Source organism: Miniopterus schreibersii (genome assembly GCF_964146895.1).
Source record: "Miniopterus schreibersii genome assembly, chromosome: 2".
Lineage (NCBI taxonomy): Eukaryota > Metazoa > Chordata > Mammalia > Chiroptera > Miniopteridae > Miniopterus > Miniopterus schreibersii.
In genome coordinates, this window is record NC_138102.1 from 144,043,615 (window position 1) to 144,063,534 (window position 19,920).

A 19,920-nucleotide genomic window follows, 5' to 3' on the forward strand; every position below is an offset into this window, starting at 1 on the left:
AAAAGAAGAAGAAGAGATCTGTTTAGAGATAGAAAACATTTCTCTTTCTATTCATTGATAGTGTCATTCATCATCCTTCTTCCTTGACCAACACAAAACTATGTCCATTATTTTTAAGTTTTCCCCAATGGCCATATTTCCCATTCTTTCCTTCACTTGTTTTGTTTTTTCTGATAGAAACAAAAGTACTCTTGACACAAATACACACTTTGGCTGGAACTTTTACCTAGAGTAATCATTCTAAACTAATCAAAAAGAATGGAATTTGGAGCAAAAAGTCTTATAAGTTGTTATATCCATTTTTGTTGGATGCATGTCTGTGCGCATTTCTTCCTGCATGTTTCCAGATTGCTTACTTTGCTGTATTTTCAGTGGTTGGAATTAATGGATAGCTTTTGAATTTCCAAGATTGTTCCTTTATTTATTTTTTTAAATGAAGTTCTTCCAGCCTTCACGGATATTCTATTTCTAACATGAGGTTCCAAAAATAACTATTAGTGACTTTGCTTTGTAGCACCTGTTCATTTCTTAGTTCTTCCAAGAAGCTTGGCTCAGACTCAGTCAATTGGAATATATCAGGCTTTTAAAGTTCATCTCCCATATAGCTCCTCTTATCCAGTTTTATCTTTTATCTCTTGGCTGTTCTCCCTAACTCCCTTAGGAATAGCAACCCTTTCCATTTTCGTGAGAACAGCTGATATGAATTTGTTCCAGGTCACAATTTGGGTTCGCAGCAAAAATGCTTTCAGAACAGACAGCATCCCTGGGAACAGGATGGGAGTCGATGAATGTCCAGCTGGATGGAGCAGAGCCCCAGGTGGAAAGGGGAAGCCAACAAGAGGGGCCATGGAGAATGGCACCAGGGCCACTGGAACACCTGTGCTGTAACCTTGAAGAGCCACAGTCCCTTCAGGAAAAGGGTGAGAGCCTGGAGGGTGTGTGTGTGTGGGAAGCACAGTGCAAAGAGTAGTCAAGTAGAGTTAAAAATCCCCAAATTGTCATGGACTTAACAGCATAATCAATATCACAACTAGTCCATTCTTCCTGGGCCCTGGTCACAAGAATAGAACGAGCTCCTGGATTCTGCAACCCACAAACTGGGTTTCTCTGGTTTCTTGCATAACCACATGCTGCAAGTACATTTTACTGGTTTTGGATGTGGGAGACTAAGGAAGTGACAGCAACACTGATTACTGTTGAAGATCACACCCAGTAAGATGCACTTTACAAGATGAAAATTACGTTCAAATAATATAAATTCACACCACAGCTAGTCCAGAAGAGATGGATGACAGAAAAGCTCTACTAAAAACCACTTAATACCCTTACAGAACATTTTGAGCAAAGGTCTCTTCTACTCTATGTCTGTATTTGAGTTTTACCAATGGGCATAGATATAGAAAAAGTGTGACCCCTAAGCCCCTCTGAAAGGGGGCCCAGGCTCTTATGGGGAAAGGATGAATGTACACCTCTAATGGTTCCTTTCTCCCCTCACCAGCTCAGTCGGCTCCCTGGGCTCCTGCCATTCCCCAGGAGGGGAGCACTGGAGATTGGGAGATGGCAGCTGCACTTCTTGCAGCCGGATCACAGGTGGGCTGTGTGCTTCCTTGGCCTGTCCCAGGGTCTCATCACTGGGGCCTTTCTATAGCCTCAGCGTCATCCCACTGATGTGTTGTTTCACATGATCACTAATAGTATGTTCATTTAATTTAATAGATTCTCTCCCTTTCCCATAGACTCAAAATACCCTTTAAAAAAAATGAATGGAGGCATAACAAGAAGAGGGGAATTCCTAGAATTTAGATATTGCTTTTTAATAGATAGCTGTGCTATCCACAGGGAGATTTTAAGAACACTTCATTGAATATCCGTTAAGAAATAAATTTGTAAAGATTAGGAAAAGAGAACCTGAAGGAAGCTTGGAAAAACATTAAGTGGACAAGACTGGGTGGAAGATGGGGCACTTATGGAAATGAGTAGGAAGTGATTAAGCCACTTGTATAAGGCCATAATGCTAGTAAATGGCAGAGGTAGGAGTTATTTGGCTCCAGAATCTGGACTCCTAAACACATACTATGCTGCCTCAGAAGATAAGGATATGGTACGATGGCAGGGGTGGGGGGAGAATGTTTTATCTACATCATTTTGTGCTGATAGAAAAGGAATGGTCAAGTGGAGGAAGGAGGACATAGTACACAATTTCTTCAATGGAAATAAGTAACAAGACCCCAAGACACGGGGCAGAACCTCACTCCCCAGTCATCTCTCCCTCAAAGGGCTAGTAATGCTCAAAGGGATCATAGTTGCTTCTCCCAGGACAATATTTCAGTGTCATTGTGGATGTAGAAAATGCCAAACAAAAAGAAGAGCCAACGCCAGAGGAGGCAGTGGACTGGAGAGGCTCACAGCCTCCTGGGCATTGAGGCCCACTCAGCCATACCATTAGAGAGAGGGTCAGATGAGCCAAGGGCTGGCTAATTCTTTGAGTTCTAGGATGAGACCCTGATGATTACCTCTCACCTTAAACCCCCCCCCCCCCCCCCCGCCCCAGGTTGGTCAAAGTCTGTCTAATTCCATAATGCATGGACTGTATGGTATGTGCTGAGGATATTTTAGAGACCACATGAGAAAGAAAACTAAACATTATCCTTACTGTGTGAGTTAAAAACGACAGAGTGTCTAGAAACCACCAAGAGGGGAAGGATTTTAACAATAGGATGAAAAATGAATATTAAGCATGGGATTACAGATTCTTTGCAGACTGGTCCTCATAATGATGATAACATACTTTCCTTTGATTCTAAGATGCACATTTTTCATATTTTAGTGTTTGTGAAATTCAGATGCATGTTACAGTTGACATGTATGTTTTGTATGTTTAATATGGTTTATTCTGTTTGACAAAGAAAGAAATCTAGCAATTACTAGGTGATTTACTGTTTTCAGCAAATGGCAAGTTGCAGGGAAATATATTAATAATAAGCAAGCACTAATGGACCAGACAATGTGCTAAATGTTATGTGCACATTTTGTTTAATCCCCACAATCAAGCTCTGATGGGGTACAATGATCAAATCCATTTTCTAGGCAAGGAAACAAGAGAAGGAGAAGTAGCCTGCCTAGCCAAGGTCACAAGGCAGGTGAAGAGCAAAGCTGGGATTCAAATTCAACTATGTTAACATTAAAGTCCTTGGTCTTAATCTCACACATTACACATTCACAGCTCTCTCCCTTTACTGAACTGTTTTTTCTGCCTGGAAGATACTTTTCTCTTCCTAAACCTTGCTTATCTGAACAAGACAGAATCAAATAGTATCTTTCCTATAAAGATTTTCCTGGTCATCTGGGATCTGTAACAACTCTTTCTCTACCCCAAGCCATGGCTTCTGTGACATTGGCTGCCAAAACTCTGATTTGAAAAAACAGACTTACATTAATCAGAACTTGTCATTCTGAAGTTGCGCCACGAGGAGGCAGTGGTGTCCTAGCCAATTGGTCTGAACTAGCTGGCATATTTACTCTCTTGCCTCCGCAGATTTATAAACTTGAGCTTCATATACTTTATTTATTTAATTAATTAATTAACTAATTTTATTTATTTTTAAAATATATCTTTATTGATTTCAGAGAGAGGAAAGGAGAGGAAGAGAGAGAGATAGAAACATCAGTGATGAGAGAGTCATTGATGGGCTGCTTACTGCACACTCCCAACTGGGGATCAAGCCTGCAACCTGGGCATGTGCCCTGACCGGGAATATGAACCCCAATCGCCTGGATCCTAGGTTGACGCTCAACCACTGAGCCACACCTGGCTGGGCCATATACTTCATTTAAAGGCAAAATGTAAATCTCTGTTACAATGGTTATGAAGCACTATTTTAAAATATATTTAGAATCAGTGTTTTAAAAAGAATAATTTAAAATAGTTTAAAATAGTTTAAAAAAGGAATTCAGTGTTTAATTTTGTATATTTCTCTTAATTTATCCTAATTACCTTTAATTTTAGGTTACATTAAAGGAAGAATAAGAGGAAAAGGATTCAGAGTAGGAAGAGAAAAAGTAGTCCATAGCCTTTATTCTCAGCCAGCAGATTTGTTCAGCTAAACTCCACATCTCCCAGGCCTTCCTAATCTGCCTACAGTTTGTGATCATCTCTGTCTTGTTTCTACCTCAGGCAAAGATGGCTATACAATGTGCCCCGTTTAATTAATCTTATTAAAGAAACTATCTTAATTTTTCCCCTGTACTGTAACTTAGAGGCCCTGCTTTATTTCTTAATAACACAAGTTGCCTGATCTGATTTTTAAAAAAAAAAATTTTCGTTATTGTTGAAAATATTACAGATGTCCCCCCTATTTTTTAAACCCCATTGATCCCCTCCACCTGCATCGACCCACCCCCGGCCCCTCCAGGCCTTTACCACACTATTGTCTGTGTCCATGGGTTATGCATATATGCATATAAGTACTTCGATTAATTTCTCCCCACTCATTGCCCCCCCACCCCCAAACTTCCCTCTAAGATTAGTCAGTCTATTCCATGCTTCTGTGTCTCTGGATCTATTTTGCTCATCAGTTTTATTTTGTTGATTAGATTACCCATGTGAGTGAGATAATGTAAAACTGAGTCAGGAAGACTCAGAAAACCTCAATAGGCCAACAGCAACTGATGAAATTGAAGCAGTAATCAAAAACTCCTGGCAAACAAAAGCCCTGATCCAGACAGCTTCAGAGGGGAGCTTTACCAAGCATTCTACTTCTTATTACAGCAGTCCCTTTAACATTTCTTGCAATGCTGTTTGGTGTTGATAAACTCCTTTTGCCTTATTTTGTCTGGGAAGCTCTTTATTTCACCATGTATTTGGAATGATAGCCTTCCTGGATAGAGTATTCTTGGTTTCAGATCCTTGCTTCTCATTTCCTTGAATACTTCATGCCATTCCCTTCTGGCCTGTAGAGTTTCTGAGAAATCAGCTGACAGCCTTATGGGAGCACCTTTGTAGGTAACAAATTGCTTCTCTCTTGCTGTTTTAAGATTCTCTCTTTGTCTTGAATTTTTGGCATTTTAATTATGATGTGTCTGGGCGTGGGCCTCTTTGGGTTCTTTTTGCTTGGGACTCTCTATGCCACCTGAACTTGTGTGACTTTTTCCTTCACCAGGTTAGGGAAGTTTTCTGCCATTATTTCTTCAAACATGTTCTCTATCTCTTGGTCACTTTCTTCACCTTCTGGAATTCCTATGATGGGAATATTGTTACATGTTATGTTGTCCCACAGCTCCCTTAAACTGTACTCTTGTTTTTAAATTGTTTCTTTTTGGATCTCTGATTGAGTGATTTTTTTTTCTTCTACCCTATCTTCTAATTCACTGATCTGAGCCTCAGCTTCCACTAATCTGCTGTTTATCCCTTCCAGTGTATTTTTTATTTCTGCTATGTTATTCTTAATTTCCTTCATAGTTTCCATATCTTTTTTCATGTTGTTGAGCATCCTTATAATCGCTGTTCTGAACCCTGTGTCTGATAGATTGCTTATCTCCATTTCCTTTATCTTTTCTTCTGGAGAATTCTCTTGTTCTTTCATTTGAGGCTTGTTTTTTGTCTCCCCATTTTGGATGCCTGTTTGGGTTTGTTTCTATATATTTGATGGATCTGCTAGGACTTCCAGGTTTTTTGGAGGGTCTCTGGTACAGGCCAATGTTAGACACTGTTTGTGATTGGCCTTGGGTACCCTGTTTGGAGCTATGAGCGACCCACAGCTTGTGGCTCCCTCTGCAGGAGCTCAGTGCATTCTGAAAGGACCAAGATGTGTACTAAGGTTTGCATTTCCACACCCTGGGTCTAGAGGCAGATCAGGCAAAGATGCAAGGCACCCAGATATCTGCCTCTGCCTGCAGGCTAATTATTATTCTTAGTCTCTTAATGAGCCTCAGGCTATAGACCACAACAAGATATAAACTTCACAGGGAAGGGTGAGAGGTTTTCCAATGGGTGAGGCAGTTGCTTCTCCCAACAGCAAGTAAAAACTGCCAGGATAGTAAAGGTCAGCCTGAGAAATATGTCCTCTGTAGTATGGAGGGATAACTCAGCTCAGGTATCCAGATGGCTGCTCTCTGAGCTTTATCCCCAGAGCCAGCACCCGGGATTTTCCTCACACAGCTCTAATACACTGCCTTCCTTTTTCCGGAGCCCAAGGTGAGTGGCTACACATGAAATTTTGTGTGTTGGCCCTTTAAGAGGGTGCCTGCATTTCCAGCCATTTCTCCCTGGCAGACAGAAGCCCTGCTACTTTTCACAGCCAAGTGTTATGTGGGCACCTTTCTCAATTCTGGTGGTCTTGGCTGGGAAGCCTAGCTTGGTGTTTAGGCCCCGGAGTTCTTAGTAGGAATCCCCCACAGCTGAGATATCCCTCTGGACCTTCAACTGCTGCCTGTGGGAGCCCAGCTGCTCCCTTGCACCTCCACATTTCCTACCAGTCTCTATGCAATCTTCACTTTTCACCCTTGGCAGTGAGGATGCTCTCTAGCTCGTCTTTAGTTGCAGTTGTTTATTCAGGATGGTGTTTTGTTTTTTTAAAAATATATCTTTATTGATTTCAGAGGGAGAAAGGGAGAGGGAGAGTGAGAGAGAGAGAAACATCAATGATGAGAGTGTCATTGATCGGCTGCCTCCTGCATGTTCCTGACCGGGGATCGGGCCCGAAACCCGGGCATCTGCCCTGACCGGGAATAGAACCATGATCCCTTGGATCCTAGGTCGATGCTCACCCAGCTGAGCCACGCCCGACTGGGTGGGATGGTTTTTCTGTGTTTTAGTTGTAATTCTAGTTTGGTCCTGGGCGAGTGTCAATGGAGCTTCCAGTTAATCTTCTGCCATCTTGGAATCTCCTCAGGATTTGCCTGATCTTATAGTGCCATGATGCTCCAGGGTTACAGGAGCCTCTAATTCCAACTTGCCGAAATCAAAAGAAGGCATTTCTCTTTTCAGTTCAGTTAAGGAATAACACATCACCTTCCTTGTTTTCTAAGGCCAGAATAAATGAGCTGTAAATTATGTTTGTGTAGATAGATAGGTATAGACATATGACGTTTCACTTAGATGTTTTCTTTATATATAATTGGGGGGGATGTATTTGTGTGTGCTTGTTTGAAACAGGCAGAGTGCAAAGTATTTTAGATTTAAATAAACTTGGGGCTAAATCATGGCCCTTTACTATCTTTAAATTTCTAGCTTCAAGGTTTGGGCAGATTACTTAATTTATTTGAACCTTAGAATGTGAAAAAATATCTGTATTGTTAGAAGGGATTTTCTTCTTCTCCACTTTTCTAGCTTCAGAGTGGTTGGATTTATACCACTAATGCTAGAATTCCCTAATTTAAGCTTCAGATAATATTTTAAGTCCACTAATTGAAGTTTTAAGTGAAAAAATATATGTTATCTCAACTGATGCAAAAAAGCTTTCAATAAAATTTCATGCTTATTTATTATAAAGGTTGTAGCAAACTGGGAATAGTTGGAAAATTTCTTAACATGATAGAGTAAATACAGTGCCTACAGTAAACTTTTGCTTAATGAATACATTTGAAAAATTTGTCTTCAATTATAACTTATTTGTCTTCTTTTATAACTTATTGTTATATTGCAAGTCGAATTGATGCAGTAAGACAAAATAAAGTAAATTAAAATTTGCCAATTGGAAAGAAAGAGGAGAAAAAGTTAGTTATTGTTTGAAGATGATGTGCTTATCTACATAGGAAATCCTGTAGAATCTACAGATAAACCAAAATATATTCAAATTCATCACATGTGCTTTACTCTTCTGAAAAATGCATGAAGCGTGGTATTCATACAATAGAATGTTATCTAGCAATTAAGTGAATGAATTATTTCTAAACACCAACCTGGATAAATTTCGGAAACATGTTGAGGGGAAATAAAGCTAATTTCATAATATTTCATCTGGTGTGAGGTATTTGTGAAGTTTAAAACATAGACACGTGTAGTAAAAATATAAAAGCATGCATGAGGAAGTTTCCATTGCAGCTGTAACAAATTACTGCAAATCTAGCAAATTGAAACAATAAACAATAGCTATTTGTTATCTCAGAGTTCTGTAGGTCAAAGTCCCGCCACAGAGTTGCCTACTTAAGAGTCTCAGCAGGCAGAAATCTAGGTGTCAGCAGGGCTGCATTCCTTTCTGGAGGTCTGGGGATGAATCCACTTTTAAGCTCAGATTGACAGCAGAATTCAGTTTCTTGAAATTGTAGGACTGAGGTCTCTGTTTCATTGTTAGCTATCAGCTGGGGGCTGGGCTTTGCTCATAGAAGCTGGTCACATGACTTCTCATGCTTTCTTTATGTCCTTCGTCAAGCAACTATATGGGTCAAGTCTTCTCATGTTTTGAATCTCTTTGACTTCCATTTCTGCCACATCTCTCTCATACCAGTGGGAGTTCCCTGCTTTTAAGGGCTCATGTGATTAAATTGGGCCCATCTGGATAATCCAGGAAAATCTCCTTTTTAAAAAGCCTGTAACCTTAAGGACATCTACAGAATCCCTTTTGCCATGTAAAGTAACATATTCACAGATTCCAAAGATTAGGGAGTGGACGTCCTTAGGGTTCCATTCTGCCTCCATAGGAGGCTATGTTCTGGCTTTAAGGTAGTGGATATCTATGGGTAGAGTAAGAGATGAGGGAATGGTATAAAGAAGGCTTCATATGTATAATGTCCCATTTTAAAAAAACTAATCTGAAGCAAATATGATAAAACTTAAAAGTGAAGATTGATAAGTACGCATGGTATAGTGGAGGCTCTTTACATACATACATGTACACACACACACATTTTTAAAAATATGTTTTTATTGACTTCAGAGAGAAGGATAGAGAGAGATAGAAGCATCAATGATGAGAGAGAGTCATTGATCGGCTGCATCCTGCACATCCCCACTGAGGATCGAGCTATGTGCCCTGACCAGAATTGAACTGTGACCTCCTGGTTCATAGGTCGATGCTCAAACCACTGAGCCATGCCGGTCAGGCTTTATATTTTTAAGTCTTTATGTATGTTCAAAAAATTACATAATAAAACACTTTTTAAAATAAACAACAAAAAACATTGGAAAATACAGAAAATGGTGTGTTTATGCATCTCAGGGTTGTGCAAATTCATACAGGTTTCAAAGATCATTAGTAAACCATAGAGAAGCTTCAGAAAAGTGGTTTATGCAGAAACGATTGCCAGGTAATACAATTATTACTTTAATATACTTGGGTGTGAGAAAATAAGAGAATTTAGTCAGAAGCTATAAGGGTATATGGGACTAGGAAATTATTTTTAGAAAAAAAATATGTGTTATGACACACACATAAATAAAGAAAACAGTTTGAATGTGCTAAGTGCTAAATGCAAAAGAGAAATGAAGAAGAAAAATTGAATACCAATTAGAGAAATAACAAGTTTGAAGGAGCCAGGTCCCAGAGGAAGCAGAATGGAATAATATCTAAATCACAGGTAGAGGAATTTGTCTTGGATTAAGAAGGGATATCCTGTACTGTATTAGCTCAGGCTGCCATAACAAAATACCATAGACTGAGTGGTAAAGGTGGACAGAAATCAACTTCTCTGGTCTCTTATAAGGGCACTAATCTCATCATGAGGGCCCCACCCTCATGACCTCTTGTAAATCTAACTATCTCCCAAAGGCCACATTTCCAAACACCATCACATTGGGGGTAAAGACCAGCATAGCATAACCCATGGACACAGACATTGGTATGGGGAAAGCCTGGGGGTGGGATGGACATAGGGTGGAGGGGATCAATGGGGATAAAAAGGGGACATTTGTAATATTTTCAACAATAAAGATAAAGAAACTTAAAAAAAAAAAAAAAAGACTACAGCATATAAATTTGTGTGTTGGTGTGTATATGTGTGTGTGGGGGGACACACACAATTTAGTCCCTAATATGTACCAAACTGAAGGAGGGAGTAAAAATAGTTGTTTGTATACAGAGGTATTTGGTCACAGGCAGGAAGAGAGGTAAAAATGTACTTATATGTTGGCCACCAAAAAATGCATCCAGTGAAATATCCAAACTCTTAATTTATAGCAAAAAGAAAAGACAAATAGCAAGGTGAGGGTAACAAAGAGAACTCTGGCATACTATGGCAAACACAGTCAAAATTAGGATGGAAAGAAACATGCCATATGGATGGAAACTGTTGCTTACCTATTTTATTTTTATTGTACCTTTTTACTTACTAACAATTCTAATTTTACTTAGATACCTAGCACCAGGGGATAATTCACTATTGTCTCAACTGATCATGAAATTCTACCCTCCTTTGCCAGATACTCAGTGTCCCAGTCCTCCCTGCAGCCTACCGTAGTTGTGAGATATAGTGTTAGCCTGCGAGTCCAAAGGGAACCCTCTGGTGGAATAGTCCCTGCTCTCCTCTGTAATTTGGACATGATGTATGAGAATGTGATGGTAAGAGAGACAGGAGACTTAATGAGACTATGAGGGAAAGGGCAAAAAATTTATAGTCACATTGAACCAATTACTTAATCATGGGAGTGCTAAACTAAACCCAAAGTCTCATACCCCTTATACTTGTTCTTAGGTAGAGTGAAACATTCTAATGGGTTAAACTATGGCTCTTTAGGTTTTCTATTTTCATCCAAAGGCATCCTCACTTATATGCAATGCAAACAGAAGAAGAAACCAATTTAGGAGAAAAAGAAACTAAAAAATTTCAAATTATTTGCATATGTTTCTTTTGATAGAAATGTGTAATATGAACACTTCTTTTAAAAAGGTTAGGAGGAAAGATAAAATGATAAAAATTGGGATTACATAAAATTGCAGACAAAAGAGTAAGCCAAATAAGGACTGAAAAAAATCAGCATTATAAAAAATGTAAACTAGCAATACCTAATAATAATAGAATAGGCATGGACTAAAAGAATATTATTGGGGTCTTTCACATCTGGTAACTACGAAGTAGGTAATTTGGACCAACACACATTTCAGAAACAAAAAGCTGAATATCATATTTTTAAGGTCTGCTCTGAAAATATCTGAAAGCTAAGAAAGCAGTGAAGAATTATGGAGCCATCATCCCAAAGAAAATCCAGAGAAGCAAGCTTAGTGTTTGGGGTTTCTTTCCCCTGTTTGGACATCTTTAAGAGGTGGTTGAGAATATTAAAAGTTTCCTAAAGTTAATGGGAAAAATGAATTTCAGGGATCATCAAGGCTGTGGGTTGGAACCTCATAGGGCAACACTCTTTGTAAAGTTGGATTGCAGCAGGCTGGCTTTGTATGGGCTGAAACCCAGCTTCGTCTCAGCCCCTGCAATCACATAGCATAATCCAGAATGGCGGTTGCCCATGGCTGTCTGACAAATCAAGTGAAAATTTTCTCTGGACCAAGAGACTACAGTCCAGAGTATTGAGTAATTTCTGTAATTTCATGATAGTATCCTGCTCTCAGTAGGAAAAAATTAAACAAGAATATGGGAAACAAAAACTGGAGACATTGGAAACAGATCTGGATACACTACTTGAAAGTTTAAACTATTTGTGGAGATTTAAGACAAGGTTGAGAATTTTGGCATAATATTTCTGGAAACTATAAAACATCTAAGTGAAAATTCTAGAAATAAAAATTCAATGGCTGAAATTAAGATCTTAATGTATAAATTTAAAGGAGATTAGACAGTGTTGAGAGTATACTAGAGACATGTAAGATAGGTAAGAAGAAAATATGTACAGCAAGGCACAGAAAAAAATAAAGGGAAAAAGCCAGTATGAGAAACATAATGTACAGAATGCGTACAACATGCGTGTGCACGGAGTTCCAAGGAAGAGGGAAGAATGAGTAATAGATGAGGAAATGGGACAATATGTAAAGTAATGGACAAAAACTTCCCAAACTGAAAAATATATCAACTACAAATGCTAGAAGGCCTATAAATAGATTTACAACATGGAATACTATGCAGCTGTAAAGAAGAAGGATCTCGTACCTTTTGGGACAGTGTGGAAGGACCTGGAGAATATTATGCTAAGTAAAATAAGCCAGGCAGAGAAAGACAAACATCACATAATCTCACTTATATGTGGAATCTAAAGAACTTAATAAACTGATGAACAGAAATGATTCAATGATATGGAAGCTTGGGTCAGACTGACGAATCTCAGAGGGATGGAGGAGGGGGTGGGTGGGTGGAGGGGGAGAGATTAACCAAAGAACTTACATGCATATATGCACAACCCAAGGACACGGACCATGGTGTGGGGAGAGGGACTGGGGAGGGGGGTGGGGGGTGGAACGGGTCACTGGGGAGAGAAAAGGACATCTGTAATATTTTTAACAAAAATAAATAAATCCCAAATATGATAAAAAGTCACACATTTTCACACCATAATAAAATTACTAAATCAAAAGAGATAACACTAAAAGTTGCAGAAGAAAGAAAAGAAACATTAACTCAAGAGAAGTACAATTAGACCAGCGATTTTTGACCCTTTTCATCTCGTGGCACATAAACTAATTACTAAAATTCTGTGGCACACTAAAAAATATATGTTTTGCCAATCTGACAAAAAATAGGTATAATTTTGATTCATTCACACTGGATGGCATTATTGGGTTGGCTGTTGTCATTTTTTCATTTGACAATCTAAAGGAAAAGAGGTCGGTGCCCCTGACCAAAGAGGTACTGCATGTGTTAAAAATCCTTGCTGCACACAGGTTGAAAATTGCTGAATTAGACTAACAGTTGACTTCAAGAGGAACATTAGACAAACAAGGAGACAGAGGACAATGAGATGTTCTCTTCAAAATACTGAATAAAAAATGACTCCCCCATTATGATTCTTTGTCCAGCGAAACACCCGTTAAGAAGGAAGGTGAGATAAATGCATCATTAGAAGACTTGCACTGAAGGAAAATGAAAAGGGGTTTTTCAAGGAGAAAGAAAATGCTCACAGAGGGAAGCTTGTACTTTCTTCTGACCTGTCCTGATTCACTAATACTTTTTAACTTTGTCTAATTTGTGTTAAACTCATCCACTGAGATCTAGTTTCAGCTATTGAAATTGCAATTCTACATGTAGAAAAATTGAGCACAAAAATATGTAGGTAAATTTAAATTACTATTGAGCCGATAATGTCATCTATAATAATTGTCTCCTATATATTAAACACGTTACAACATGAGGAAGATGATGTAAAGGTAAACTGTGAGTCACTTAATTTCAGTGGGTATTCCCAGAGGCATCTTCCAGTACCCATTTTTAGCTAATGAGTACACAGCATGCTTCAGGCTGAGCTTTCCAGCAATCAGGATGGACCTGGACATCCCCTGGGCTTTCGGGTCATACCTTGCCAGCCTATTGGCCACCTCGTAACCCACAAGCCCTTCTGAATGGCTACACCTGAGCCTCCTTTGTTAGGAAGGTGCTCTTAGCATGTATTAACATTCACAGAGAGAGCTTCGTGAAGAAATCATTGTGTAATTGTGCTAGAGGAAGTATGAAAGAATTGCTTTATTACTTACTAGGAAGTTGACATTTTCAAGCTTTTCTTTTCTTTGTCATTTCATGGAGCCATTTGGGGATAAGAGCAAAAATGCTGTTGAAGTTTAGAGGAGCTTTCTGAATTCTTTATTTGCAGAGGCATTTGAGTACTGAGCTTACATATTTCTCTTTATGCACAAAAAGTCTTCATAGGAAAAGCAATGTCAGTTCACATGATTGAACTGTTGTGGTGCATTTTCTGTCTTGTGAATTTCTCCTGAGCTCAGAGGCATGCCCACCAACTCAGAAAAACAGGACACACTCTGTGCCAGGAAAAGACAGAAACACGGTAATGTTTTTCCTCTGTTCTCAGGTGGTTCTCTCTGTGTTCCCTGTAGGACCCTTTTACTCTCAGTTCCCACCACTCCTTGTCATTCCTTATCAGGCATTGTTCCCCTGCAGTCCTCCCATCTTTGTTCTCCTGGACCGGAGGTAGGAGAACATTTCTCTCTGACTTAGAACTTGTTTCTCTTACCTAAAATGTTTGATCTGCTCCTCAAAACCACTTCTCTTTCTCCTTTTGGGAAAATTACACACTTGGGTTGGGGGTGAAGGAAAGGGAATCTAATGATTCTTTGGCACCTCGGTTGTCGTCAGCACTAAAGTTAGTAAGCGAAGTACTCACAACTTTCCAAAGTAATTATTTTTAGTCTTCATTTTACATGTGGGAAAATTGAGACAAGACTCTTTCCTACATCTTGCTATAGTCCTTGTTTCTGGTGCTGAGAGCCCACATTATACCAGAAACCTGGAGGTTTGGGGAGGCTAATACCTCAAAGCGAACACTGTGTAAGAGGTGGGAGGAGATCAGCATATCCGTGATAGACTTTGGGCGCCTGGTGACTCAAAAATAACCCTCTCTGAGCACTCCAAACATACAGGCTCCAGAGACAAATTATATCTTTAGTCATAATAGTTTCCCTCGAAAGTATGTCCTCTGAGGTATGTGGATGTTCAGAAGAGAGCACAAGACAGCATTGGTGCAGACCTTTCCAGCTCCTGAAATTTTTCTCCAGTGCCCTTTCTATATCTGTTTTCATGTGAGACCAGGGTGTCCAAGTCCCTTACTGGTTCCTAATCACATCTGTGCTCTGTGAGTAGTAAAGCTCTAGACTATACTCCTCCTGAGCCTCATTCATTTACTTACTCATGCATATGCTCAATTTTGTTTTTATATAACATGTTTTGAGCAACTCCTTTGAGGAAGTTACAATACACAGGTGCTTTTATATGTCTCATTCTAAGATGAGCTCTCAGGCAGCTTTTCTGTGGAGAGGATCTAGTCAGCTAACTCCACCTAATTGTGACAATAACTGAAAACATATAGTGGCAGCAACTCAGAGCTATTTATATACCACATTTGAACTCACTAGTCTGAATAAACGAAGCATTGAGAATAGTAAAATTGTAGCATCAGGTAAAAGTGATGATTTTATTTATATCTGTGACCCCTCAAATAGCTAATATAGTCCACCTCCACCTGTGAGGGAGTCTGGCCCCTGACGGGATACAATTTCCGGGTTCTATGCAAGACTTTCATGGCCTTTATTTCTAAGACAGAAAGTTTTCCCAAAGTTTAAGGAATTTCTAGTGCTAGTAGGGGGGCTCCATGTGGAGATGAGTAGAATACAGGGGAATTTTCTTTTTGCTGCCCTCCTAAATTGTAATGGGTGGTTCTCTGTCTGTATTTCATGGTTTGATTTCTTGCTTTTTCAGCATCTTCTGCCACTGATGTACTATTCTGCAGATGAATCCAAGTCACTGTAGCTATAGCATGAGTGGTAAGTAAAAACATAAAATAAAAATTAAGTAATAATAAGAGAAAATCCAATCCCCACATGACTGGATGTATTTAAGTTTTTATAAAAAATATATACAATTTACCCATTTATTTTCCTCTTTTAGAAATCAAGGAAGAGTTCTATATCAACGGGAATTTCCAAACTTTACCTTAATACCAAATTCTCACACTGACATTCAAACTTACTCATCTCCTGGGCTGCTGGATTTCAAAAGTCTTTCTTTGAATTCTGTGTTAGTTAATTGCTCAGCAAGGTGAGAAGTGCAAGTAATGTGGACTTGATCCCTAAGGATAACTTTAATTCTGTGTGGTGTTTTGAGAAATTGTGCTGGTCTTAGTATGAACACAAGAGACAGAGCAGGACATGAAGATGAAGACAGTGTAGTTAATAGTGTTGAAGGGTTATCCTGAGCTGATGGTTGTAATCTGGGTTGTAGGTTCAGAGTTGGAAAAAATGAAGGTCAGGCTTTAGAAAGTTACTGGATAGTCTATGTTTACAAATGGCATGAAGGCACAGACAAGAGCTGAATCTGAGTAGATCACAGACTGGGCATGGAGGTTATGACCAGAATATGTTTCCATATCGGTCAGCAGTTCCTTGTGATAACTTACATGGCATCTGGGATATCTCTGTGCTGCTTTTTCTTTGATTAACTCCCTTTCTCCTCACTTGGCAAATGTCCAGCCACTACCCCTCTTCACTTTCTATTAATGATCTCATTTAAATACTTAGTGAGTAATAAAAGCCATCAGATGAGAAGTGCTTCCTTCCTCTCACCAAATCTGACTTCTTGCGTGTTTGACGGATGAAGTAGACACGCTCTCACCGACGGCCACCCATGCTCTGCTTCTGCTCTGAAACCAAGTGCTCTCACAGACACCATTTCTGTGATTTTATCTTACTCCTGGAATTTCTCTCTTTCTACTGGCTTATTATCAACAATTTACAAACATCCTTCAGTAGATTTAATAATAAAACAACAACAAATTAAGACATTAAAGAAAGAACAATAAACCTGGACAGGGAGTTGACCTAGGGTTGGGATTCTGCAGAAAAGATTTATTACAGGTTTTAGGACTGACCATCTAGAGACTGACCATTTCAGAACATACATTTTTGAGTAGGCATGACACTTTGTGAATGGAGAAGAGGGTTAAAACACCTGGATATTAGGCATAAGAAGAGGCTTCACCCAATTTATTTCTGACATTGCATGGAACACGGTGAAGGCAATGAGGAACCACAGTGTCATCTCTGAGTTCATCCTCTTTGGGCTGTCTGCCGATCCCCAGACCCAGGCTCTGCTCTTTGTGCTGTTCCTTGTTGTTTACCTCCTGACCCTCACGGGGAACCTGCTGCTGCTGCTGGTGATCAGGATTAACTCCCATCTTCACATCCCCATGTACTTTTTCCTGGGACAGTTGTCCTTCCTGGATCTCTGCCACTCCTCTGTCACTGTGCCCAAGCTGTTGGAGAATCTCCTGTCTGAGAAGAAAACAATCTCAGTAGAGGGCTGCCTGGCTCAGGTCTTCCTTCTGTTTGCCACCGGAGGCACTGAATCCTGCCTACTCACCGTGATGGCCTATGACCGCTACGTTGCCATCAGCTCTCCTCTGCTCTACGGCAAGGTGATGAACAGACAGCTGTGTATGGGGCTGGTGTGGGGCTCCTGGGGTTTGGCTTTTCTGGACGCTCTCATCAATATCCTTGTAGCTCTCCAATTAGACTTCTGTGAGGCTCAGAATATCCACCACTTCTGCTGTGAGCTGCCCTCTCTCTATCCTTTGTCCTGCTCTGACGTGACTGCAAGTTTTATTGTCCTGCTCTGCTCTAGCCTCCTGCATTTCTTTGGAAATTTTCTCTTGATATTTTTCTCCTATGTTCGCATTTTGTCCACCATCCTGAGCATCAGCTCCACCACAGGCAGAAGCAAGGCCTTCTCCACCTGCTCCTCCCACCTCACTGCAGTGATCTTCTTTTATGGCTCAGGATTTCTCCGCTATCTCATGCCAAATTCAGAATCCATGCAGGAGTTAATCTTCTCTGTGCAGTACAGTGTGGTCACCCCCATGCTGAATCCCCTAATCTATAGCCTGAAGAACAAGGAGGTGAAGGCAGCCGTGAGAAGCATGTTGAAAAAATGTTTCTAGTGTTTCAAGTAATAGACTACAGCATCAGAATGATGAGGCCCCTGGGTCGAATTGCAATAAGTAGTGCCTGGGTATTAAGGAGAATTCTCTGATGTCAGGATCTGCAAGATACCTTACAGCTTTTCTTAAAAAAACTTAAGCAGAGGTGGAGTTAATTTTCTTGGAATGATACCTAGTCAGAGGAAGGTGGGTGGATAAACCTCTTGTCTAGCAATTTTTCTTACAAAAATGTTTAATTTATTACACACAGTATGGTAGACGTCGTTATTACCCTCTGTCAATCTTTGCCATCCTTCTAGCAGCTAAACTCCACTTGCTCAATATGGTTCCATAGAGACTGTTAATCATGGTGTCCCCAAGTCCTCGCCCCCCCTCTCATTATTCATTCATTCTTCCTGGCACAGTGTTTGGTACAGGAATGAGCACAGGGTCAATGTCAGACCATTCACTCTGTAAGGAATTTTAATCTTGGGGAGAGATTCAGAGAGGCAGAAGCCAGCCTTCTGCTTGCAGTACTCTGACAGCCTATCCCAGTGGCCGTGCTGATAACATACTAGTGTTATCCTAGATTCTGCCTTTTCAAGGCAGATTTGTCAACTTGAATTATAGTAAGAACATGATTAGATATTTACATCACATCATCAGCAACTGTGCTAATCATTTTGCATACATGATCCCATTTAAATATCACAAGTGCTTTAGGCAAATGCTTTAGTTATCCTTATTTTAACAAGAAGAAACTGACTCAGAGAGGGAAGTGCTGAGGTTGGAATTTGGAACCAAATGTACTTACTCCTAAGTCCATTTTTTTTTAACACCCTGACTCTCCCCTCGATGTTGTGAGCTGCCCCAGGACCCAGTTCATGAATTCCCTTTTTAATGTTTATTATTGTTGTTGTTTTAACTTACTTTGTTTAAGTAAGTCAGAATTAGATTATGTCATTTGCAAGGAAAATACCTAAAAGATGCATATTGGTCCACCATGGAACTGCAGGTGTAGACCTCCAGGGCAATGGGGATGTCTGAAATTGTTTGTTGGACCTATGCATGTCCAGTAAACACCACAAATAACACATTTGCTGATCCTGCTTCAAACCATTCACCTAATAGCCCAAATCCCCAGATGTCAGGGGCCCATGACAAGAGAAGATTCCCCAGCTCGTGCACACTGCTAGATATGCAGCTCTTCCACTCAGCTCAGTGATGCTGCAGAAATGGCTGAACATGAGAGTGTCAGTAGCAGAGCAAATGCTGTGCAGGGCCTGTGGCAACTCCAAAAGGAAGCCAACAAAATTTCAGCAGAGGTCCCTTAGATCATGAAACACAATTGGAGAATTAGTGAGAAGATTTGGGAGAGATGTGTGGAATAAGATTGTCATGGTCAAAAATTAATTGTTATTTCTTTTTGAAATTACCTTTTGGTTTTTGCTTATTTACAACCTGTCCTCTGTCATCGTCCCCTTTGCACTCACTTTGCACTCTCTAGCCTCAGAAAATATAAACTCAGAGATCAAGGACATTTTCGGGCATCTTCACTTCATTTTTAGGAATATTAAAATAGTTTCAAATGTGCTTGTTGCACATAAGTAAAGTTTGAATGTGTAAATTATGGGCAAAGAAATGAGAATATATCTAGGATGGAGTCTCACCAGAGGGACCTCACTGCCAAAGCAGTTAGAAATAATTATATGATTAGAATAGTTTACTATGTGAATGCAAATCTCGTTGTTCCTTGTGATCCTGGTTCTGGGCCATGGACTCAGAGTTTGACCATGGCTGGGCAAGGTGTTGGTTATGCAAAGGTTCAACAAATTTTCATATTCTGCTGTTGCCACTGGTAAAATTTAAAGGTCATACACAACTTTTATAGCTGTATGACCAGATACATTTTGTTTTTTGTTTCTATTATGAATTGAAATTTTAATTACATTAATTACTTGGGTATTTCTAGCATGCAGGTATGCTGTGTTGTTTTACACACTGGTATTATTATTATTATTATTATTATTATTATTGATAATTTCTTCTTCAAGATTGATTACAGAGCAGTACCCCTCCTCTCTGAAATACTGAATTAGGATCTGTAAGACTGGGGCTCAGCCATCTCTATTTTTTAATAAGCTTTCCAGGTTTTTCTGATTTATGTGTTTAAGAACCATTCTTCTAGACTTCATTAACAAAACCAATAAGACTAAATACTTTTCATGGAAAAGATTTAAAGGCAATCAAGAGTGAAAAAGTGAACAGGTCAAAATTAATAGGCACTTAGCTGGAAGAGTGGCAAAATACCAGTGAGATTCCAAACTTACAATACCATTGGTACAGGGAATAATTCTTTATTGAGTCTTATTGGTACACGTGGCAACCTGATAGAGTGCAAGAGT

General features: G+C 39.6%; 2 protein-coding genes across 2 annotated transcripts in view; both read left to right on the top strand.

The window, feature by feature from the left end:
• Positions 1 to 1,569: 1,569 nt before the first annotated feature.
• Positions 1,570 to 18,003, top strand: LOC308554051 (olfactory receptor 8S1-like). Its single transcript, XM_081130776.1, has 3 exons — positions 1,570 to 1,590; positions 15,301 to 15,365; positions 15,490 to 18,003. Exon 3 carries the CDS (start codon positions 16,619 to 16,621, stop codon positions 17,534 to 17,536), a length of 918 nt encoding a protein of 305 aa, XP_080986902.1. The 5' UTR covers positions 1,570 to 1,590; positions 15,301 to 15,365; positions 15,490 to 16,618; the 3' UTR covers positions 17,537 to 18,003.
• ZNF641 (zinc finger protein 641) overlaps positions 15,298 to 19,920 on the top strand; it is a 32,955-nt gene continuing 28,332 nt past the window's right edge. Inside the window, exon 1 of the mRNA XM_081130771.1 lies at positions 15,298 to 15,365. The gene's annotated coding sequence lies outside the window, so the exon portion shown is untranslated. The remainder of the gene's footprint in view (positions 15,366 to 19,920) is intronic.

Excerpts from the sequence above, each read along its gene's own strand:
- LOC308554051 (XM_081130776.1), top strand. The coding sequence starts at position 16,619 with ATGAGGAACCACAGTGTCATCTCTGAGTTCATCCTCTTTGGGCTGTCT.